General features: G+C 45.9%; 2 protein-coding genes across 16 annotated transcripts in view; one reads left to right on the forward strand and one right to left on the reverse strand.

Moving 5' to 3' along the window:
* Positions 1-20,498, forward strand: part of Pi4ka (phosphatidylinositol 4-kinase alpha) — a 128,242-nt gene extending 107,744 nt beyond the window's left edge. Inside the window, exons 36-55 of one of the 3 annotated variants that reach the window (XM_027924346.2) lie at positions 278-405; positions 1,972-2,091; positions 2,260-2,339; positions 2,455-2,648; positions 3,684-3,774; positions 4,142-4,309; positions 4,964-5,017; positions 9,286-9,406; positions 11,633-11,762; positions 13,446-13,516; positions 14,113-14,185; positions 14,289-14,359; positions 15,409-15,518; positions 15,958-16,062; positions 16,155-16,280; positions 16,628-16,748; positions 17,411-17,570; positions 18,204-18,293; positions 18,831-18,914; positions 20,004-20,498. In XM_027924346.2, coding sequence (XP_027780147.1) covers positions 278-405; positions 1,972-2,091; positions 2,260-2,339; positions 2,455-2,648; positions 3,684-3,774; positions 4,142-4,309; positions 4,964-5,017; positions 9,286-9,406; positions 11,633-11,762; positions 13,446-13,516; positions 14,113-14,185; positions 14,289-14,359; positions 15,409-15,518; positions 15,958-16,062; positions 16,155-16,280; positions 16,628-16,748; positions 17,411-17,570; positions 18,204-18,293; positions 18,831-18,914; positions 20,004-20,055 — 2,149 coding nt within the window. In that variant the 3' untranslated portion in view covers positions 20,056-20,498. Of the gene's footprint in view, positions 1-277; positions 406-1,971; positions 2,092-2,259; positions 2,340-2,454; positions 2,649-3,683; positions 3,775-4,141; positions 4,310-4,963; positions 5,018-9,285; positions 9,407-11,632; positions 11,763-13,445; positions 13,517-14,112; positions 14,186-14,288; positions 14,360-15,408; positions 15,519-15,957; positions 16,063-16,154; positions 16,281-16,627; positions 16,749-17,410; positions 17,571-18,203; positions 18,294-18,830; positions 18,915-20,003 lie in introns of those variants that run through there. The other 2 variants (XM_027924347.2, XR_011708920.1) reach the window with 2 other exon arrangements.
* Positions 1-23,154, reverse strand: part of Hic2 (HIC ZBTB transcriptional repressor 2) — a 100,913-nt gene that overhangs the window by 19,941 nt on the left and 57,818 nt on the right. For 7 of the 13 annotated variants that reach the window (XR_011708933.1, XR_011708934.1, XR_011708932.1 and 4 more), the window contains exon 10: positions 7,412-7,497. The exons of 1 other annotated variant lie outside the window; for it this stretch is intronic. Coding sequence is in view for 5 of the 12 variants with exons in the window: in XM_071618269.1 (XP_071474370.1) it covers positions 7,428-7,497 (70 nt within the window). In the remaining 7 variants the exon portion in view is untranslated. Of the gene's footprint in view, positions 1-5,339; positions 5,547-7,411; positions 9,195-23,154 lie in introns of those variants that run through there. 5 more of the 13 variants (XR_011708926.1, XR_011708936.1, XM_071618258.1 and 2 more) reach the window with 4 other exon arrangements.

The raw sequence follows: 23,154 nt of genomic DNA on the forward strand, positions 1-23,154 counted from the left end.
ACAGCTCAGTTGTCATGACCTGGCTTAAGCATATCACTCAGCTAAAATCTTTAGACATTGCAGAGGGTAGTGATGGAGGTAGGCAGGAGAGGGCTCTTAAAACCAGCACACCTTACTGTGAAAACCACTGAGATCATCACTGATAATGACTAACTCCAGGCTAACCTCTTAACATTAAGGAACCATTGTGTTCTGTCACCTCTCACTGTGTTATGTGACTGGCCTCTAGGCCCTGACTCCGCAAACTCAACTCTTATCCTCTTGTGGTTGTTTGAAGTTGTCCTCCAAAGTTCCCTACTCAAGGAGAGAAGAGGCTGCGTGAAGACATAAGCATAATGATTAAATTTTGGACTGCCATGTTCTCAGATAAGAAGTACCTGACCGCCAGCCAGCTCGTTCCCCCAGGTAAGTACTACCTTCAGCAGTGCATCTGCTGGGGGTGGGGGGACAAGGGGACAGGGATATGCCATGTACAGCCCTGAATGAGCCAACCAGGATAGCAGTTAGGCCCAGACATGCTGTATTGTTGGAGGTCCACAGCTTGCCTGGCTGCTACTACTTGTCCTCCAGCCCAAGCTAAGGCACATGACAAGCACAGGGGGCCTATGAGTAAAAACCTGTCACCATCACTTTTCCCTGTACCAGTTCCGTTCTCAGGTGCCCTACAGGTTGGCATTGGCCAGTGTGCTCAGATGAATACAGCATGATCTAGTAGGAGCCTATCAAATGGGGCTAACTTCAGTAGAGGGAACCATGGGACCAGCCCTTCAGGACAGGCATTTGGCCTAGCCAAATTAGTTGGAGAAGTCAGAGATGGTTTTCTGCAAGCAGTGACATCAGAGCTAAGTCTGAAAGGACACATAGGAGCTAGCAAGGTGGATAGGGACAAAGAATTTTCTGGGGCCGGAGAACAAACTGCTCCAGGAGAAACACTAAAGCTATCACTAGCAGCAAAACTCCAGAAGGAAACCATATTCCTATTCTTCTGAGCATGTAGCTGATTACAAACCATACATTAAAAAGCAGTTGTTTTCTGGTAGTGGGGGTTGAACCCAAGGGTGTTCTGCCACTAAACTATATCCCCAGCTCTTTTTAATTTTGAGACAGGGTCTTGTTAAGTTGCCCAGGCTGGCCTTAAACTTACAGTATTTCTGCCTTAGCCTCCCAAGGTGCTGGGATTACAAGAGTGTACCACTGTGCCTGGATACTTTCTAAGGTTCATTTCTGGGTCCATTTAGAACAGAGCAAACAGTCCATGTAATCTGCCACCAGAGGTCCTCAAGTTACTGCTGTATCAAAAGTCAACACATTGCCAGTGATCAGATAACTGCCATCATCATTTATTAAGATGTATTTATTGCTGGGTACGGTGGTGCACACCTATAATCCCAATGGCTCGGGAGGCTGAGACAGGAGGATCCCGAATTCAAAGCCAGCCTCAGCAAAAGCAAAGTGCTAAGCAACTCAGTGAGACTCTGTCTCTTAAATAAAAATACAAAATAGGGCTGGGGATGTGGCTTAGTGGTCCAGAGCTCCTGAGTTCAATCCCCAATACCAAAAAATAAAAGAATTTTTTTTTAAAGATTTATTTTTGGCAGTGCTAAGCATCAAACCCAAGGCCTTATGTATACTAGGCAAGCACTCTATCAGTGAGGTACATCCCTAGTCCCTCATCATTTATCGAGAAAATAATATTTGTTTTATTCTATTTTAAAAGACTAGCCAGGGATACAATAAACTTTAGAAATAGCTTTCTATCTAGTGTAGTTAGCATAAAAAACTTCCCAGTTGTTTGGAAAACTCATTATACTTGAAGGGTTTATTTGGCAAAATCCTTCTCCATCTATTCCAGTGCCACAGAAAGTGCCTGGCCTCCCACTATTTGCCTTATCTCTGGTAAAAGTTCGTTTCTCTTTATGATGCCTTTTCTTGAGCTTCCTCATCCCAGAATCAACAAATGTTTGCCTACAGATAACCAAGACACCCGAAGTAACCTGGATATAACTGTGGGATCTCGGCAACAGGCCACACAAGGCTGGATCAACACCTATCCCTTGTCTAGTGGCATGTCAACCATCTCCAAGAAATCAGGTTTGTGGGAGATTTGCTCCTACATCTGTCACGTCTGAATCCCCATCCTGGTGGCCTGACGGACACTCACTCAGATAACAGAGTGATAGACATCTTCCCCTAGGTTTATAAACACAAGGTTGAGTAGGCGGCCAGGAACTACACCTGTCCTTTGCCTTTCCTCCCTAGGCATGTCTAAGAAAACCAACCGGGGCTCCCAGCTACACAAATACTACATGAAGCGTAGGACACTGCTGTTATCCCTGCTGGTAAGACCCAAGGGTATGGCCACTGCCTACCACATGGCCAGACAGCACCCTAGGTGAGGGTGGCATGTGAGTACCTGCAGAAGGTACATTGGGCATTGGTGTCTGGTATTACTAGGCCACCGAGATCGAGCGTCTTATCACTTGGTATAACCCGCTATCAGCCCCAGAGCTGGAGCTTGACCAGGCCGGAGAGAACAGTGTAGCCAACTGGAGATCCAAGTACATCAGCCTGAGTGAGAAGCAGTGGAAGGACAATGTGAACCTCGCCTGGAATATCTCTCCTTACCTTGCCGTTCAGCTGCCAGCCAGGTGGGCCCGTGTCACCCACCCTCACCAGAGGTCCTGTGCAGGGGCCTGCCAACTGAGCCATGAATGCTGAGGAGCATGATATGGCCACATCGTGATGAGGACATCAGGCAGGCCAGTTCTCTCAAGATACCCACCCACTCTTTCTGTATAAATGTTGCACAGTAATCCTTATGATGTTGTTAGGCTCCTCCTTGGGGTGCCATAGCACCCCAGAGACTTGGGAGATAACAACAGGGCAAATTCAGAGGCACAGTATGATTTTCAGAAGCTTCTGCTTCCAGGAGGCAGACTGCAAAAACAGGCTTGGGGAGGGTTTGGTTTTGTTCATGGATGTCATCTTTGAACACAGGCTACTCAGAGGAATCATGTGCTGCAACTGACAGCCAAGGGTCCTGTAAGCTCTGACAGGGACAAAATTCTTAGACTGATGGTGGCTGAGAGGGACTGCAGAGACCCACTGTGATGCAGTCCCGGCAGATGGTTCCCCAGGCCCCTGTGGATATGTGAGAGGCAGATATTTCTTAACCAGAAGCCCAAACTTGCCTCCTTTCTGCTTTCTCTGGTCCTAATTTGATCTCAGGAGCAAGACCACAGATGAGTTCTCCTGCATTGTTTCAAAGCACATATTTATGGAATGCCTGGGGCAGTAACGCTTGCAAACTCATGACTGTCCTCACACTGAGTAAGGTGCCTTGTGGCCTTAGACTGTAGACTGAGAAACTGACCTGTGGATAGGCTACTATGAAGGGCCAGCACGAGAGGATATGGGACTGAAAAAGAGTAAAAGGTGGGGGTTCTAAAGCAAGGACTCTAAAAGGATGCCCTTTGAACAATGAGTGTAGATTAATTCCTGTTTAAGAAAGTTTGGGCATTTCTTCAGTCGATCTATTAATGCTATTATTTTTCAAACACTTGTGTTTGAGTAGCTGTCACTTGGTATTGACCTGAATCCCTCTAGTTCATCATTCCCCTCTTGTGGCTGTGGGGGAATGTATTTGCTGGTGAGGCCACCCAACTCACATCTGTGCACCTTAGGTTTAAGAACACAGAAGCCATCGGGAATGAAGTGACCCGTCTCGTTCGATTGGACCCAGGAGCTGTTAGTGATGTCCCTGAAGCTATCAAGGTATCATAGCCCAGACACCAGGCCTGGTTTAAACTGCTCCCAGAAATGCCTAGAAATTATAGAAACTAGACAAAAACAGGGACCTGGTAATCTCAGTGGTATGAAATAATTCCCTGTATTTTCCGCTTCTATTATATAGCATTTATTTTGTTTATCATGGAAAAATAGCTAAGTACTTCAACCTAATTGCAGTTGTGCAGTTAGGTTGAAGTATATTAAACATATCAGAATCATTTTCCATATTGTTATAAGTGGTTTACAATCATCACATTTTGTGGCCATCTTTGTGTTGTGGACCATGGGTTAGATATATCAAGAGGAGTCCCAGGGACTGCCTGACCACCCCACATCCCTATTTTCTCCCCAGTTCCTTGTCACCTGGCATACTATTGATGCTGATGCACCAGAACTCAGCCATGTACTCTGCTGGGCACCCACAGATCCACCTACAGGCCTCTCCTACTTCTCCAGCATGTATCCACCACACCCTCTCACAGCACAGTATGGAGTGAAAGTCCTGCGGTCCTTCCCCCCGGTAAGCCCAGGGCCCTGCCAGAGCTGGCTTCCTGAAGTGATTTAGTGAAGACAGAAGACAGGGTTCCATTATCAACCTGGAAGGCACCCAAGTATTTGGGTCTATCTTAAAAGACATCTTCATTCCCCTTCTTTGTTCAAGTAGTTGTAGAGGATAGATTTTTAGTCCTAATTCTGGCATGTTTTCTTTTTCTATTTTTTTCCCAGATGTGTTTTCTAATCATATTTATTTTTTAGTGAGTTTGAGTTAAAAAATAAAGTTTGAGTTTGATTCCAGAGGTGAGCAGACTCCCCACAACAATGCACCTGAGCCTCTTAAACCAAACAAAGTGTCAGATGCACCAGGGATCCCACGTGACAGCCATGTGGAGGGAAGGTCTGAAGAATATTCTAGAGCCTGACTCACTGTAACCCCAGAATCATGGAATCTACTGTAAATTTCAGCCATTTCCCCAAGGCAGGCTATTTTTATAAGTGAGAGAGGCCTTTTCCTAGTTCTCAGTCCTGCTGTGGCACTCAAAGGAGCACAGCATCCTGTGAACAGAGCAGAAGCAGGGCAGATTCCATTACCTATCATTATGCATTGGGTGGGACCCTGGAACATCATCTGTGTTGGTTAGTCTAACCTTAGAGATCATGGTCATTTCTCCTCTAGGATGCCATCCTGTTCTACATCCCCCAGATCGTGCAAGCCCTCAGGTATGACAAGGTAAGGCCGTGCAGGTACAAGCTGTCCTCGCCTCTCCCAGTGCTGTGTACATTGCTTCCCTCACACCCAGTCTGTTCCCCAGCCTGTCCCCAGCTCTCACAGGTTCTGCAGGGACTCCCTCGGGAGCAGGGCTGCCCAGCTGTAACTGCATTCCCTGTGTTCCTGTTGCTGTACCCTGAGGCCCAGTCATGCTCTGCAGGGTTCTAGGACAATTGCCAGCTACTTCATCAGGGTGGGCATCCTGTTCTGGCTTCCCTTTTGTGGGATGGGGGTCTTGACACAGTCATATGAACTCCCTGAACCTCACTCCCTTGTCTCCTCATTGGAAGTGGTGAGCCGGATTAGATAAGATGATGCCAGACTGCCATAACAAAGCACCACAAACCAGGTAGCTTAAACAACAGACATATATTTTTACACAGATCTGATGACTAGAAGTCCAATATCAAGCAGAGCTTATTTCTTCCATGACATGTAGGCATCTTTTGCCTATGTTTTCACATGTTCTGTATATGTCTTTAATCTCCTCCTGTAGGACACCAATCATACTGGGTTAGGATCTACCCTAATGACCTCATTTTATCTTAATTACTAAAGATCCCATCTTTGAATACAATGAATGCTGAGGTTCTTTAACATGTGCACTAAAGGACACAATTCAGTCCATAAAAGTATACATGTGCATAAAATTAATAGCACAAGGTATGGCACAGAAAACACCCACCAGAGTGGTCACAATCTGGACCCCATACTACCCATACCCCACAGTGGTACTTAATGTGGCCTTATTACATCTGTGCACCACACCCATGTTGAATGCAGCAGCATGTATTTCCATCTTCTCCCACCCTGTGTCCAGCCTCGTTTCCCTGGCTACATTGAGCACTGGACTAAGCACTATATACCAGGCAACCTGGCTATGAGCCCCGAGGCTGAATGTACCAGGGATGGACATATTCCCACAGACTGATATGATGCTCCATCTAGAACAGAAGCCAGCCTCTCTTAAAAGACAATCCTATAGAATGATTCACTGTCCTAACTAGGTAGTTTCCAGCACTCCAACTAAGTAGTGATACCATGGAGATATCATGTTTATGCCATGTAGATTGGGTCTTAGCACTGGTGCCACAACTTATGGTATAGCCCTAAGGAACCTTTTCTCCAGAAAGCCATTTCCCTTTCCCATCCCCTCCACCCCCATCTCCAGCAATGTTCTCCCTTTACTGCTTGGTGCTATGCTTTGGTGGGGGCCAAACAGAACAGCCTAATCCAGTGGAGAAAGGGAGCTGGAACCACTGCCCAGGATCTCTGTATGAACTCTGAGTGGTGGCCACCAGAAAAAGGATTGAGCACATGGAAACTTAGGCGCTACACTTAGCTTGTAAATGAGGCCAAGGTTAGCATAAGGAAATGTAGGTAGGCTGCAGTTCCTATTATTTGCTGGTAGTTTACATCAGCTGCTTTTTAAAAATCTTTCTTATTTATGCCAGAAGTAGTGGCACATGACTATAATCCCAACAACTCAGGGGGCTGAGGCAGGAAAATTACAAGTTTGAAGCCAGGCTGGAAAACTTAGCAAGACCCTGTCTCAAAATTTAAAAAATAAACTGGGCGCAATGGCACACCCTTGTAATCCCAACTGCTCAGGAGTCTGAGGCAGAAGGATCACAAGTTCAAAGCCAGGTGCTGAGGATCAAACCCAGGGCCTCGAATGTGCAAGGTGAGCACTTTACCACTGAGCCACAACCCCAGCACCCCCCACCCCCGCCGGGATGAGGCTTAGTAATAGAGCACTTGCCTAGCCTGCACAAAGCCCTGAGTCCCATCCATAGGTCTGGGGGGGCGGGGGGAATAAGATGGTACAATAGAGTGGGTCCTCCTTTCTAGGACTTTCCTGCCTAGAAAAGTGCAACATGAGATTGTACACATGTTCCCAATTCAAATGTAGGATTACAGGGGTTTTTTGTATTTTGTTTTTTTACTGTATTTCATTTTTAAGTTTGAATATTTTAACGCTAATAATATTGGTTGTTAACTACATTAACAAAGTACTTTTTAATTTTATCCTACTATGTAATACTTAGTAGCTTCAAAATAGCAATGCCAATATTGTTACTAACAATTTGCTTACTGAAAACTAGTTCAGATGTTTTTGCCTTTTTGTCCTTATATTTTCCACTGGGGGAAAAATATATGCTCTCTTGTGAAAGTTATTTTCTGTCTGTGGTTATAACAACACAGGACTTAGCTAACTTTATTTTTTTTTCCTGCTTACCATTTTAAGGGAATTTTTTTAAAGTTCTAAGCCTGTGAGGACCAAATATCTATACATATTTGCTTAGACTTTTTTTAAATAAAAGGAAGAATAAGGCTAGGTGCTGTGGTACATACCTGTAGTCCTAGCTACTCAGGAAGCTGAGGTAGATGGATAGCTCGAGTCCAGGAGTTCAAGCCCAGCATGGCAACATAGTAAGACTCTGTTTAAAAGAAAAAGCGGGGGTGCAAGAACAAACCAAATCAAAAGCTAATAAAAATTTCCAGAGAGATGGGCTGGGGTTGCAGCTCAGTGGTGGAATGCTTGCCTCCCACGTGTGAGGCATTAGGTTTGATCCTCAGCACCACATAAAAATAAATAAAATAAAGGTATTGTGTCTGTGTACAACTCAATATATGTATTTTTTTTTTAATGTTTCCAGGGAGAGAGAAAACAAGATGAAGTGGTAGATATGTACCATGTTTAGTAATTTTTACTTTGGAACTCTCAGTGTTTACATTATTATAAAGAAAACATTGAAAAGCTATAGATTATTCACTGTTTACCTTTAGATTCATTTGCTGTCCAACTACAACTAAAAACAAAATATTTTTTAAAAAACAGAATTGGGAAATACCCATAGCCATGAATTATTAAAGCATTTCCTGTGCTAAGCCCAGCCACCCACAATCCAAATTGGGAATATCCATTTTAGGAATACTTTACCATAGGGTTGGCCTCAGATTGCTAAAGGTGAGACCTCTTCTGGGAGTCTTCTCTGAGTGGCCAGTCTGCCTTTCTTAAGCCCAGGACATGGTCATTAAAACTAGAGTTACCTGCCGGGTGCACAGTCGTGCACACCTGTAATCCCAGCAACTCGGGAGGTTGAGTCAGGAGGATAGTGAGTTCAAAGCCAGCCCTAAAAATAGCAAGGTTCTGGGCAACTCAGGGAAACCCTGTTTCTAAATAAAATACAAAATAGGGCTGGGGATGTGGCTCAGTGGTTGAGTGCACATGAGTTCAATTCCCAGTACCAAAAAAAACAGTTACCAAGCTGAATGTAAGGGTGCATATCTGTAATCGCAACTACTCAGGAGACTGAGGCAGGAGGATTGCAAATTTAAAGCTAACCTGGGCAACCTATTGAGATCCTGTCTCAAATTAAAATTTAAAGAGTAGTCTGGAGGTGTAGCTCAGTGGTAGAGCACTCACTTGCCTAGCATGCATGAGACCCTGGTTTTAAGCTCTGTATGGTGGGGAAAAAAAAAACCTGGTGCTACTGGTCTAGTGGTAAGAAATGATCAGAAAGGAAGAGAAATAGGTCCTTAGGATACTGGCTGTGTGTCAACTTAGCAGAAAATAGGTGTACATTAGATAGGGCTTTCTAGAATCTGCTCATCACTTTACTTTGGAACATTTGTTCTAAACAGCCTGCTTACAAATGAGCTTTTGGTACCTAGTCTACTCATTTCTCACACTTAACAAAAGCAAAAATTGCTTTTGGAGGGCTTTGTTCGTTTACTTGCTTGCAGTACTGGGGATCGATCTCAGGGCTTTGCACATGCTAGGCAAGCTCTCTTTACCACTGAGCTATATCCCCAGCCCCAGAAACTAGTTTTGAGAATCATGGTTTTTAAATTCAACATGTAGAAACAGGAGACAAATGCTGATTCAGGCCTATATTGAAGACCTCTCCCACTTGGGTCCCAACTCACCAGCTACCAGCCAGCTGAAACTTGGCCTGTCCCCCTGGGCTAGTTTTGCCATTGATCCTGGAGAGCTCACCCACACAGTTGGTAGCTGTGCAGCCAAGCATTGGGAGTTAACTCTTTGACTGGGTTAGAAAATCTTTTCCTGGGCTTTGGATGTAGCTCTGTGATAAAGCACTTGCCTAGCATATGTTCAATTCCCAGCACATCACTACAAAAAAAAGAAAAAGAACGAACGTCACTTCTGGCAGAAAGTGAGTGGACCCAAAGCCTGGGCTGACAGTGATTTTGCTTTACTACAGATGGGCTATGTGCGTGAGTATATTCTGTGGGCAGCATCCAAATCCCAGCTTCTGGCACACCAGTTTATCTGGAACATGAAAACTAACATCTACCTGGACGAAGAGGGGCACCAGAAGGACCGTGAGTATTTTGTTCTCTTTCTTCAGGCCTCTTTCCCCATCTCTAATGCTTTCAGCAGCTGCTCCAATAAGTAGATTTTTTTTTTTTTTTTTTTTTTTAGTGATACACTTCTCACTATTAACATTACAGGCAGAGCAGCCTTCAAAAAACCTTTGCTATATGTCCCCTCCAAGAACCACCAAGCAGCTCTCAGGGGTGAGAGCCCCAGGTTAGACAGCTGTTTGTCTGATCAGAGCTCAACACAGACTCTGCCTGTGTCTGACACAACCTATGATTCTGTGTAAGGGCAGCAATTCTCCAAGTAGCCTCTAGGCTCTTCATATTCTTTTTTTTTTTTAAAGATAGAGAGAATTTTAATATTTATTTTTTAGTTATCGGCGGGCACAACATCTTTGTTTGTATATGGTGCTGAGGATCGAACCCGGGCCGCACGCATGCCGGGCGAGCGCACTACCGCTTGAGCCACATCCCCAGCCCCTCTTCATACTCTTTTAAAAACTGTTGAAACCTCAAAGAGCTTTGGTTTATGTGGGCATTAGCTATCAATATTAAACAGAATTAGAAATTAAAACTGAGAGGGCTTAGTATTAAGTATGGCATTAAGTATAGCTTAATAATAGGGTGCTTGCCAAGCTAATATTGCAAAGCCCTGGTTCAATCCCCAGTACTAGGTGCTGGGAGAGGGGCAGGGAGCCTGAGGAATTTAAAAAATTTAAAAAGGCTAAATCATCTAGGTTTGTGTAAGTACACTGTATGATGTTCACAGTTACCAAAATTGCCTAATAATGCATTTCTCATTTCATGTTCCATTGTTAAGTGACACATGGCTATATTGAAAAATCATTTAATATCCCACCTAGTCTTGTCAGAAAGATATTTAAGTTAGGAAGCTGTTGAACTCACAGGAGCAGATGTAAGTTATTTTTCCCCCAAAAAAATTTTTTAGTTCTCCTTTTTTGACAGGATCTAAATTTCTGAGGCTGGCCTCAAATTTGCAATCCTCTGGCCTCATAATCCCAAGCCTGTAATCCCAAATCACTGGGATTACGGGTTTGTGCCACCACACCCACAATTCTTAGTTCTCCTTTAAGTGGCAGATTTTCTGTTCATTTTCAAGAAAACTTCTGCCATAGATTTAAGTCTGAATAGCTATATTTTACCTATCATTCTTTGAAGTAATAAATGAAGTCCTACTGGGCAAGGTAATCCTAGCACTCTGGAGGTTGAAGCAGGAGTATCATAGGTTTGAACTCAACCTTGGCAATTTGGAGAGATGTTGTCTCAAATTTTTAAAAAGGGGGTATAGCTGCTAGGTGCAATGGCACACATCTGTAATCCCAGCAGCTCTGGAGGCTGAGACAGGAGGATTGCAAGTTCAAAGCCAGCCTCAGCAATAGTGAGGTGCTAAGCAACTCAGACCCTGTCTCTAAATAAAATACAAAATAGGGGCTGGGGTTGTGGCTTAGTGGTAGAGCGCTCGCCTCGCACGTGTGAGACCCTGGGTTCGATCCTCAGCACCACATAAAAATAAATAAACAAAATAAAGATATTGTGCCCATGTATAAATAAACAAATATTTTTTAAAAATAAATAAAATACAAAATAGGGCTGGGGATGTGGCTCAGCAGTTAAGTGCCCCTGAGTTCAATCCCTGGTACCCTACCACCCCCCCAAAAAAGGGAGTGTAGCTCAGTGGTAGAGTGTACCAGTGTTCAATACCCAGCACCACCAAAAAAAAAAAAAAAAAATAGTTTCATGAAAAAAGAGGTGAGTTCAGCTTGAAAGTCAGACAAATGCTCTGTTCTCAGGTCAGGACAGTGCAGGCTTTAAATACAGCAAAGTCACTGCTTGGGCATCCTATTTTCATCACACAGAATATTGAAAAGTCATGTACTTGGTTTAATAAAATTAATTTGTATTACTTCACGGGGGACATTCTCAAGTGACACTGGCTTTTTCTTTACTGTGAGTATGTAGCAGTGAGGAATCCATGCATGTGGCCCTGTCTTCAGCTCCACTCTGGTGCCAGAAGCTTTTCCCATTAGCATAGCTAGTGTCAGCAGTGAAGGGGGCAATAATGGCCTGCATACCACGTCCACAGAGCACACTACACATACTTCCGTTAGGGTGCTGAGATACCCTTGGCCTGAGTGGCAGACGTCCATGGATTTTACTGAAGGACTCTATTGCAGCCACAAGAGCTCAACTTTTTTGTTTCTTTGTCAGCTGACATTGGTGACCTTTTGGAGCAGTTAGTAGAAGAGATTACAGGCTCCCTGTCAGGCCCAGCCAAGGATTTCTACCAGCGGGAATTTGACTTCTTTAACAAGATCACCAATGTATCAGCCATCATCAAGTAAGTGGCAGCACTTCAGAATCCTTTTCTGGGATGTCTCATTCCAATCCCTGTCACTCCTTGAAATTGCCTAGGGAGCTTTAAAAACATCAGTGCCTGGTCCCAAGTTCCCATCCCAACCAGGTAAATGAGAGTTCCTGTGGTGGGGCTGCTGCTGATTCTGGTATACAGCCAGAGTGAGGGAGCTCTGCTCTGGTGATTCAACGTAACTTGCACTGCCACATCATTTCAGGACACATCTTAGTTTCAGTCCCTGTGTTATCCCACAGTTAAGTCACTCTGCCTTCTCCAAGCTCTGAAGGATCCTAGTGGTATCAGGGAAATTACACATGCTTCACAGCTTCTATCATTGTTGGCCTGGGCCCTCAATTCACATGGATCTGACTCCATGCTTGGCTCTCAGTGTCATTTCTCATTTGCATCGGATGGAGCCCTGGAGTTGAGGACATTGGGTACATGCCCAGGATGACCCAGGAAAGGGAGGGAGGATTAGGCACAGTTCTTCCCGGCCTTGTTTCCCCCTGGGCTATCTCCATCACACAGCTGCTTCTACTTTGGTCATTCCAAGGCCTGACCATGTCTCCAGTAGCTCTTTCCTGGGCAGCAATTCTGGCAGCTTCTAGCCCACAAAGATAAAGGGTTGGAGGAATATGTTAGTCAGATTTGCCTCACTATAACAAAATACCTGAAATAATCAATTTAAAAAGAGGGAAGGCATTGGGGCTGGGGCTGTAGCTCAGTGGCAGAGTACTTGCCTCATATGTGTGAGGAACTGGGTTCAATCCTTAGTATCACATAAAAATAAACAAATAAAATAAAGGCTTTCTGTTCATCTACATCTACAAAAAAATTAAGAAAGAAAAAAAAAGAGGAAAGAGATTAGGGATGTAGCTCAGTGTACATGCTTACCATGCACAAGGCCCTGGATCTGATCCCCAGCACCAAAAAGAGGAAAGGCTTATTTTGGCTCACAGTGTCAGAGGGTTCAGTCCATGATCAGTTAGTCCTATTTCTTTTGGGCCTCTGGCAACAGGAACACATAGCAAAGGAAGCTACTCACCTATGGCAGCAAAGAATCAGAAAGAGACCAGCATTGCACAATCTCTTTAGGAGCAAACCTCCAGTGACCTAAAAGCTCTCACTAGGTCTTACCTTTTAAAAGTCTCTACCACTTTCCAGTAGCACTAAGCTCAGGATTAAGCCTTTAATACATGTGCCTTTGGGAGACATTTCAGATCCAAACTATAGGAGGGAGATAACATTTCCTGGGTGGTATCATGTAAATAGGTGCAGGTCTCCAATTATCACCTTCCACCCTTATCCTAAGGCAGGAAGTCTAAAGGACCTGCCAGTCATGCAGGAAGTAAATTACAGAGACAGCATTTGAATCCAGCTCCCATAGCCACCTGTCTTTCCCAGTGCTTCAAACAGCAATACACATACCCCACACACAAGGCAAGAGGCAGAGACAACTAGAAAACAGCCCCACCTTGGTCCCGTGACCATCTAGGCTTCTCCATGAGAAATATTGCACAGGCACTGCTGCAAATAGTCTCCTGACAATTGGGACTTGGGCAGGAATAGCTGGAACTGGGAAGAGAGAAATAGAAAAGGGAATACAAATGGGATGGCCCTGGCCAGTTCCTGCAGGAAACAACAAAGCATTTCTGTTTTGTTTTTCAGGCCCTACCCTAAAGGCGATGAGAGAAAGAAGGCTTGTCTGTCAGCTCTGTCTGAAGTGAAGGTGCAGCCTGGTAAGCAGGCATCCTCTGTAGGCCTGTGAAACAGAGGGGAACTTCTGCTCTCTCCAGGTAGTACAGGGCACCCATAAAGACAATGGCCAGCCACACACACATATGCTTGGGCCCTTGGGCATTGAATGTTCCAACAATGGGGTTTCCTCTTATCCTTCTTCTGGATACATTTACAGAGGAAGAGAAGCCCTTAACTATGGAACAAGCACAAGAATGGAAGTGTGTTGAGAGATGCTGAGACTAGCAGAGGCAGGGTGGAAAATTCCCACCTGGAGAGCAAAATTCCACCAGGGTTGGTGGCAGATAGCTTCTGTGAAGCTGAGGCTCAGCACATCCTCTTTGATAAGCATCTCCTGGGAGGTGGTGGCTCATTTGTTAGCTGTCTGGAAAGATCTGTGAAGGTCAGAGTCAGGGAGGACAGATCTATAACAGCCAAAGTATAAGAAGTTGCTGGTAACCATGGATGAGAAGCAGTCCTCTGCAAGGTGGGCTGACTGCAGGGTGGACTTTCATATAAAGTGTGTGTTGGGAACTGTTTGTTGCCTCCACCATGATCATACGTGAGCTCCCAATGCCTCCCTTCTGTCCCTGCGCAGGCTGCTACCTGCCCAGCAATCCTGAGGCCATTGTGCTGGACATTGACTACAAGTCTGGGACTCCCATGCAGAGGTGAGTGCCTCCCTTGCCCCCTTCTGCAGTGGCCTTACTTAGTAGTTTGCTGTATCACATGTGCCATGTTCTTTCTTTTTTTTTTTTTTTTTTTTTTTTGTAGTGCTGCAAAAGCCCCATATCTGGCTAAATTTAAGGTGAAACGATGTGGAGTAAGTGAACTTGAAAAAGAAGGTCAGTAAAGAATTCTGCTTTAATTTGGGATCTAAATGCTTTTCCTTGCTAGTGCCAGTTTCTTTTGGCCTGTTTAGTTTATTACCAGCTCCCCATAAAAGATGATGGCTGCTACCTCTCAATCTTACCTCTCCCTTGGAGATAGCATGGAACTTGTATATATGACAGACATGCCCACCTTGGAAATTCGCCCCAAGTCAGCTGCATAATCAGAAGGCCCCTTTAGGACTGAGTGGCCTGGGGCATTTGTGACTTAGTTTCCTCTGGCAGCCTTACAGACTGGGGTCATAAATCTTACATCCAGGTGTTGGCAGAGCCATGCTCTCTCTGAAGGCTCTAAAACAAGATTCTTCTTGCTTCACCAAGCTTCTGGTGGTCTCCAGCAATCCTTGATATTCCCTGGCTTATAGCAGCATCGCCCAAACCTTCACCTCTGCCTTCACATGGCCAGATTTCCCTCTTATAAGGATGCTAGTCATTAGATTTGAACACCACCCCCCATCCAATATGACCTCATCTTGACTTGATTATACCTGAAAAGACCCTGTTTCCAAATAAGTCACATTCTGAGGTTTTGGGTAAGCAAGAATTTTGGAGTAACACATTTCAACCCAGTAGAGGGGATGTGGCCAGCTGCAGAGAGGCCGCTGGCCATTGTGGGGGCACACCTTCCATGGCCTTTCCTACACTCTGGTTCCTAAGGCCCCTGGGAACCCCAGTGTGCAGACATGTTCCTCCTGTCCCACGGACTCACAGTGCCCAACACTGATCCTGGGCATACCTGAGACCTCTCTGTGTATAAAAATGGGGTTCCTGTTTTCAGTGTCATTTAAGCCTGAATATTCTTAGGAAAAGACTCCTGACCCAGTAATTCCACCCACTGACTCATGACATTTTGGAGGCCCTCTAGGATCCCTGTTTGGCCCCATTGGGCTTTGCAGAATTGATCCCCAAGATTCCTGGGGTTCTCTCCAGGCTCGTGAGCAGGACTTTGCCCTGAAGCCTAACAGGGCTTCTCACTACCCTTGGCCTCTCTGCCTCACTCACAGGTCTTCGATGCCACTCAGACTCTGAGGATGACTCGGGCAGTCAGGATGCTGATGATCAGAAGATCTGCTGGCAGGCAGCCATCTTCAAAGTGGGGGATGACTGCCGGCAGGTGACAGAGTTGACTTAGCAGGGCCTCTTTTCCCCCAGGTTGTAGGCACACTAAAGAGGCAAGCTTTACATACAGAGATGTGAATCTTTGCTTCCCCTCATTTGGTTCAGGTACCATGTAGTAAATTAGGGCTGTGCCAAACCCAGTGATCTCTCCTTCTTGCCCTAACTGCTCTACCTCCAGTGCCCACCCAGAGGGAAATGCCCTGAGGCCAGCAGGGCCCCCCCCCCATTTGTATCCTCCAGGCCTCATGGCCTTATGCCTAACCCATGCCTGAGTACGTAGTGAGTCAAGGCCCTGCTCAGCTATGGCCTCCCTTCTTCTATTACTGGCTTCTCGGCTTCTGCCCTATGTGAACCTCAAGGACCACTAGGAACTGAGTGGGCCAGGGACCAAGGAGAGGCCAGCCAACTGCATCCCATACCTCTTTGGTTCCTAGGACATGTTGGCCCTGCAGATCATTGACCTTTTCAAGAACATCTTCCAGCTGGTCGGCCTCGACCTCTTTGTTTTTCCCTATCGGGTAGTGGCTACTGCCCCTGGGGTAAGTTACCTGAACAGGAGCCCCACAAAAAACCTGTCAATGCCTTCCACTTAGCAGGCCTTAAGATCCATCCTTCCTTCTTTCTTTTCTAGTGCGGGGTGATAGAGTGCATCCCTGACTGCACTTCTCGAGACCAGCTAGGACGCCAGACAGACTTTGGCATGTATGACTACTTCACACGCCAGTATGGGGATGAGTCTACCCTGGCCTTCCAACAGGTAACCAGCAGGGCCTCAGCCCCAGAGGGCTTGTTTATACCCATCCCACCTCCACCACTCTCCTGTTAATCAGCACCTGCTTGCTTCCTTCCCCTGATCTTCAGAGTCCTCCTTCATTAGGGATACCTATAACCTCCCTTGGCCATCATCATAGGAGCCTAGAGCTGAATTCCCCAGCAGAAAATGAACCTCTGAGTGTGGGAGGTCCTGCACATCAGACCCAGCCATGCTCACTTCTACTGCTGAGGTCTGCCAAGGTGGAGCCAGAGAGCCAGGCTTGGGTCCTGGGTACAGAATCAGGGAGAGCTCCCACAGGTCCCAGAGCCATTGTAGCCCTTTCTACACAGGCACGCTACAACTTTATCCGAAGCATGGCCGCCTACAGCCTCCTATTGTTCCTGCTGCAGATCAAGGACAGACACAATGGCAACATCATGCTGGACAAGAAGGGCCACATCATCCACATTGGTCAGCCGGGCCACAATTATAATCTCCACTCCTTTCACCCTTCAGACTTCAGGGAAGGAAGGGGGCACCCACAGAGAAGAGCAAGCATGCCCAGAGCCACCCATCAGGGAGGGCTGGTGGGGCGGGGGGCATACATGTCAAGCTCTGAGATCCAGGCTGTTGGCCACCAAGCCATCATACTGTAGAGGGTACCCAACTGGGCCCCAGGAAGTTGCCACCCTAGGGAAGTAGCCAGGAGCTCCAGGTCAGGAACCAGGCTTATTCAAGCTTAGTACAGGCCTCACTTTACTCCAGCCTGCTCCCACCTTCACTTTCTTCCCTCTCTCTTCTTCCTCTGCCTATACCTCCCTGGCTGTCCCCAAGAAAACCTGGCCCATGGCCTGATTGTGGGTTGTGGTATTTCTGAGTCCATTTCTGCTCCTTAAAACAGACTGCCAGGGCTGGGGCTGTAGCTCAGCGGCAGAGCACTTGCCTAGCATGTGTGAGGCACTGATTTGATCCTTAACACCACATAAAAATGAAACAAATAAAGGCATGCCGTCCATCTACAACTATAATTTTTTTAAATGACTTGCTTATTTAAAAAAAAAAAAAAAAGATTGCCCCCATCCCCACCTGCCCTCACATCTGCCCCAGTTACAGGTGGCTTTGGGGTCTTGCAGACTTTGGCTTCATGTTTGAAAGCTCACCGGGAGGCAACCTTGGCTGGGAACCAGACATCAAGCTGACAGACGAGATGGTGATGATCATGGGAGGCAAGATGGAGGCTACTCCCTTCAAATGGTTCATGGAGATGTGTGTCCGTGGCTACCTGGCTGTGCGGTAAGACCTGGGGCATCAGAATAGACAGCCCCTCAAAGGTGGAGAGGAGAGAGGTGCCAGCAGCACCTGGTACCCAGGCCTTACCTTCTGGTCACCACTCTGTTCACCTCTGCTAGCAATCTCTCCTCACTCTGAACCTCCAGTCACATCCTGCCAATGCCCCTCAGTCTTAGGCTTCCCCTTTAGGGCATCTTACCTACCCTTTAACAATTGCCTGAGCACCTACCATCCCCCAAACTGCATGCTGGAGACTGGTATTGTCTGGTTTCACATGGTATGTCACTTGGCCAAGTCCACACAACATGTGTGATAACATCTAGACTCTAACCCCTCAGTACCTCCTGCCCTGCAGGACAAGGGAGGATCAGATTATCTTTGAAACCATGGCTAGAGGCCTCACATGGTCTGGACAGGGTGGGACCACTCAACCATCCTAGGGTGTGTGTGAACAACCCAGTCCAGGGATGTGCCAGCTGGGGAGCAGCAAGTTGCATGTGAAGGGGCTGCCATAGAAGGAAAGGTGCAGTGGGAATCCAGAGGGACCTGTTGGGGACAGCCATGCCACAGGACTATAGGCAGGGCCACCTGCTCAGGCTGACTTTTGTCTACCCTACAATCCCCATCTCTCCACAGGCCTTATATGGACGCAGTTGTCTCTCTGGTCACTCTCATGTTGGACACGGGTCTTCCCTGTTTCCGTGGCCAGACAATCAAGCTCTTGAAGTAGGTTCCTTAACAGACACACAGACCATCTGGGGGACAGTTGTCCATTGGCATAGGCTCTACCCACGGGATCCTGTTATGTGATTGTAATTGTGATTATCATTTCCTTGCAACTCCAGAGCAGACAGGGTTCCTGGGTGAAACTGTCATCAGATCATATTTGCAGAACAACCCAGCTTCTGCTGGCCACATGAGGTCACATGCAGGCATCCTTTAGTTTCTCGATGTTGCTGACCTGACCCTAAGCCCTGGGACTGTAGCAGCTTAGCTGCCCCATGCTTAGTCCTCCCCATCCATTAGGCCTAGAAGCTGAAGGGACAGGGACAAGCCCATACTAGGCCACATATACCCTCAGCACTATTCCCAGATTCTGGAACATGGATTCTAGAGGGTACATATCCAGGGCATGGCCTTCACCTAAACAGATTTGCACAGATGACACAATTCATTCCACAGGCAGAACCACTTCACACTGGAGGCAGGGTTAGGAAGGGAGCTATAGCAGCCAACAGCAACACCCTTTGGTCTTTCTCCCAGGCATAGATTTAGCCCCAACATGACTGAGCGAGAGGCTGCAAATTTCATCATGAAGGTCATCCAGAGCTGCTTCCTCAGTAACAGGCAAGTCACTACCTGCCCATGGTCACAGGGGGGCCAGGGCCAGGCCTAGATCAGGTGACAGTGAGCCTGTATTCCCACAGGTCTCTTGTGGGGAGACCTGTGATTACTTGATTGTAATGGGAACTCTCAAGGAGTAATGGGTGCTGATTCAGGGAGGCTTGGGAATGCTGAGGAGAACACCTGGCAGAGGTTGAAGGCAGGACTTATAGGGTTGTTGAACTTCAGGCACACAGGGCCAAGAGGAGCAGGAAGGGAGCTCCAGATGGTTTGGATACCTTGTGCAGGTGCTGTGTTAGCACTGATGGAAGGGGCAGGGTGGGGACAATTGTCACATATTGATGTGAGAGCCATGATGGGAGGTTGGGTGTAGGTGCTAAAGGCAGAGCCAAGGCTGAGGGGTGAGAGTCAGAGGTGACTTTGAAGTGTCCACTCTGAACAGAGAGAAAGTGGTTTGAGCAATTAGGTGATTGCTAATCCACAGAGGGGGGTCTCTTAAAGATGGGGAGGACAGGAGGCTGGGGTGCCTAGTTGCATGGTGAGTCACTCTATACCAAAGCAGGCAGAGAACCAGGGTATAGCCATCTAATCAGGAAACTGCTGGCTGAGCCTGAGAGGAAGATGTAGAGAACCCACCCAGAAAGCCCACAGGGTCTGGTGCCCTAACAGGCAAAAAGAAAGAGGCCTGAAGAACACGGCAGAGAAATGGGAGGTAGCTCAAGATGGATGTTGGGAGCACCCAAGTATTGTCAAATGGCATTTCTATGAAAGCAGTTTGTGGAACAGAATAAAGAGGATCTAAGGTGAAATAAGACAAGCATGTGCTGAGAGTGCAGAGCAGGCTGGGAATAGAAAGAGGGAGGACTATGCCTCCCAAATCAGGGAATGACAGGCCATGGGGCTGAGGTGGTGGCATCTGTACACCTGAGCCTGTTTTAGAGTCTGCTGCCAGCATATTCACACATTCCAAGTTGCTGGGTTGAGCAGGAAGAAGGGTTTAGCAGGTAGGGAGGACTCCCCAGGGGTGAGGGGGTACCCTGACTGAGCAGCCTCCTTATAGCCTCCCTTTACTCTCTTGCTTTGACCTTCTAGGAGCCGGACCTATGACATGATCCAGTACTATCAGAATGACATCCCTTATTAAGGAGTGGCCCTCTGAAGCCCAGCCCTCTGCCCTGTGTGGCCCTTCCCAAAAGCCACCCCACAATCATGGAGCATGAGAGCATTTCTGCCCCCACCTGTCCCTCAAGAAGCTCCCACACTAAGGTCAAAATGGGTGAGCTACTGTTGGCCCTGCCATTTCACCCAGCAGCGTGTTTTATAGGAAAAAGAACTGAAGCCCTAGAACCTGGCAACTGCTCCTTCCTTAGGCATGGCCCCATGTGACAATGCTTGGTGATGCCAGAGAGACTGAGATGACAATCATCTGATGGTGCTGTCTATGCACAGGTGTGAATCTTTTGTTTGCACTGGATACATTCCCTACCTGTCTTATTACATAGGTACATGAGGTACATGAAGTATTTTCTTGTGTATAAAAAAATTATATGCAACTTAAGATTGAACAAAATAAAAATCCCAAAAAAATGCTGTGTTGGAATTTTATTTTTGCAGTACTGGGAATTGAGCTAAGGGCACTCCACCACTGAGCTACATCCCCAGCCCTTTTTATTTACAAAGTTTTGGTGAGGCTGGTCTCAAACAGGATATTCCTGCCTCAGCCTCCTGAGTCTCTGAAATTACAGGTGAGCACCACTGTGCCTGGTTTGACTGATGAGTTTATCAGTGTGTCCTAGCTTTGCTTCTGAAGGGGGAAGGCTCAGTGTTACCTGCTTTTCCTCCTTGTGTCCTTTATAGAGGGGAAAGACCCTCCTGCTCGGGAATTGCCCTCATGGGACTTTCGCAGGTTGCTGGCCCAGACACACCAGTTATGGCTTAAGCCTCACACAAATGCCAAAAATAACATTGTATTATCCTCAACTGATTCCTGCCAGCTTCAGAGCCATCTGTCTCTCTCAGGACTGCCAAGGAGGTTACCCCACTTGTTTTTGTCCTAAGCGCAAGCTTCATTCATTTGCATTTGCTCTAGTCATTCCCATGATGGGCAATCACTTCTGCTGTCATCTCTCTCTTAGAGGTGCTGTGTTCTGGGACTGCAAAATTGTTGCTTGACTAGCTCCTAATAACTTTATCTATTCTAACCCATTATTTTCTCTATCTTAAGCAGGCAAGCAGACTAAGACAGGTGCAGTGTAATCCCAGTGGCTTGGGAGGTTGGGACAGGAGGATCCCAAGTTCAAAGCCAGCCTCAGCAACTTAGCAAGGACTTAAGCAACTTAACAAAATCCTGTCTCAAAATAAAAAGGGCTGAGGATGTGGCTCAGTGGCTAAGCACCGCTGTGTGGTTCAATCTCTGGTAGAAAAAAAAAGAATCAAAGCCAGAAAATAATTTTTTTTTCATTCAAAATATTGGCTAGGGCTGGGGCTGTAACTCAGTGGTAGAGCACCTGCCTCGCACGTGTGAGGCACTGGGTTCAATCCTCAGCACCACATAAAAATAAATGAAGACATTGTGACCATCTATTACTAAAAATGGAAAATAAAGATTGGCTTAATAATGGGTCAGAGGTAAAGAGTACTAAAAATGAAAAATAAAGATTGGCTTAATAATGGGTAAAAATAAAGATTGGCTTAATAATGGGTCAGAGGTAAAGAGAAAACCAATCACCTGAAAGGGCAATGGAATTACTAAAATGATGAAATTACCACAGCATGAAGAATAAGAAAGGTGAACAAGAAGCTCCTATCAACTTAGAATTGCCAGAGTTGATGAAGAATCAATACTCAGCTTCAGGTAGCAGTTGAAGCCTGAGCAATATATGTAAAAGTATAAATAAGAAATTAATGTGTAAGTTAAAACAAGGTTTTAAAAATATTGGAGTGTAGATTGTTCAGTGGTAGAACACTTGCCTAGCATGTGCAAAGCCCTGAGTTACATCCCCAGCACCAGAAATTTTTTTAAAAATGCTAATAATTAAATTAGGGCTGGGCCTGTAGCTCACTGGGTTCAATCCTTAGCACCACATAAAATAAATAGGGGCTAGGGTTGAAACTGAAGTAGAAGGATCTTGCCTATCCTAGGCAATTTAGCAAGATGATGTCTTAGCAACTTAGATGTCTCAAAAGTATATATTAACCCAAAGAAGGTAGAAAAAGAACAAAAAATAACATGTTGGGCTGCTGCAGATGTAGCTTCATGGTAAGAGTGCTTGCCTAGGATGTGCAAAGCCATGGGTCCATGGGTTCAATCTCCAGTACCACAAAAAAAAAAAAAGTTGGTGAGATATAGAGAAATCTTACAATTATAGACTTAAATCCAGCTATATCAATAATTATATTAAATAATGGACTAATCACTCCACTTGGGCTAGAGTTGTAGCTCCATGGTAGAGCACTTCCTAGCACATGTGAGGTACTAGGTTCGAACCTCAACACATTGGGTATTATGTCCATCTAACAACTAAAAATATTAGGAAAAAAAAAAGACTCTTATTAGCTGACTAATAGGTTTTTGTGTGTGTATGTGAGATCAAACCCAGGGCCTCCCACATGCTACACAACTGCTGTATCCCTCAACTCTTTTTTTTTAATATTTATTTTTCAGTTGTAGTTGAACACATCATCTTTATTTATGTGGTGCTAAGGATCGAACTCGGCCTTGCACATTCGAGGCAAGCACTCTACCACTGAGCCCCAACCCCAGCCCCACAACTCTTTTTGGTATGGAGGATTAAATGTAGAGGTGCTTAACCACTGAGCCACACCCCCAGCACTTTTTATATTTTGAGACAGTTTCTCACTAAGTTGCTGAGTGCCTCTCTGAATTACTGAGACTGGCCTGGTATTCTCCTACATCAGATTCCTAAGTCACTGGATTACATCATCATCCCCATCTCTTAAAGGTGGAATTTATTTTTTTTTATTGGTTGTTTTTAGGTGTGTGTGGTGCTGGGGATTGAATCCAGGGCCTTGTGCTACCAACTGAGCTATATCCCCAGCCCTAGCTTCCACATATCAGTGAAAATATTCGACCTTTGGCTTTTGGGGACTGGCTCATTTCACTTAGCATAATAGTCTCCAGATCCATCCATCTACTGGCAAATATCATGAAGTCATTCTTCTTAATGGTTGAGTAAAATACTCCATTGTGTCCACTTTCTTTATCCATCCATCTGTTGAAGGG

This window comes from Marmota flaviventris, chromosome 1, assembly GCF_047511675.1.
Source record: "Marmota flaviventris isolate mMarFla1 chromosome 1, mMarFla1.hap1, whole genome shotgun sequence".
Taxonomy (NCBI): domain Eukaryota; kingdom Metazoa; phylum Chordata; class Mammalia; order Rodentia; family Sciuridae; genus Marmota; species Marmota flaviventris.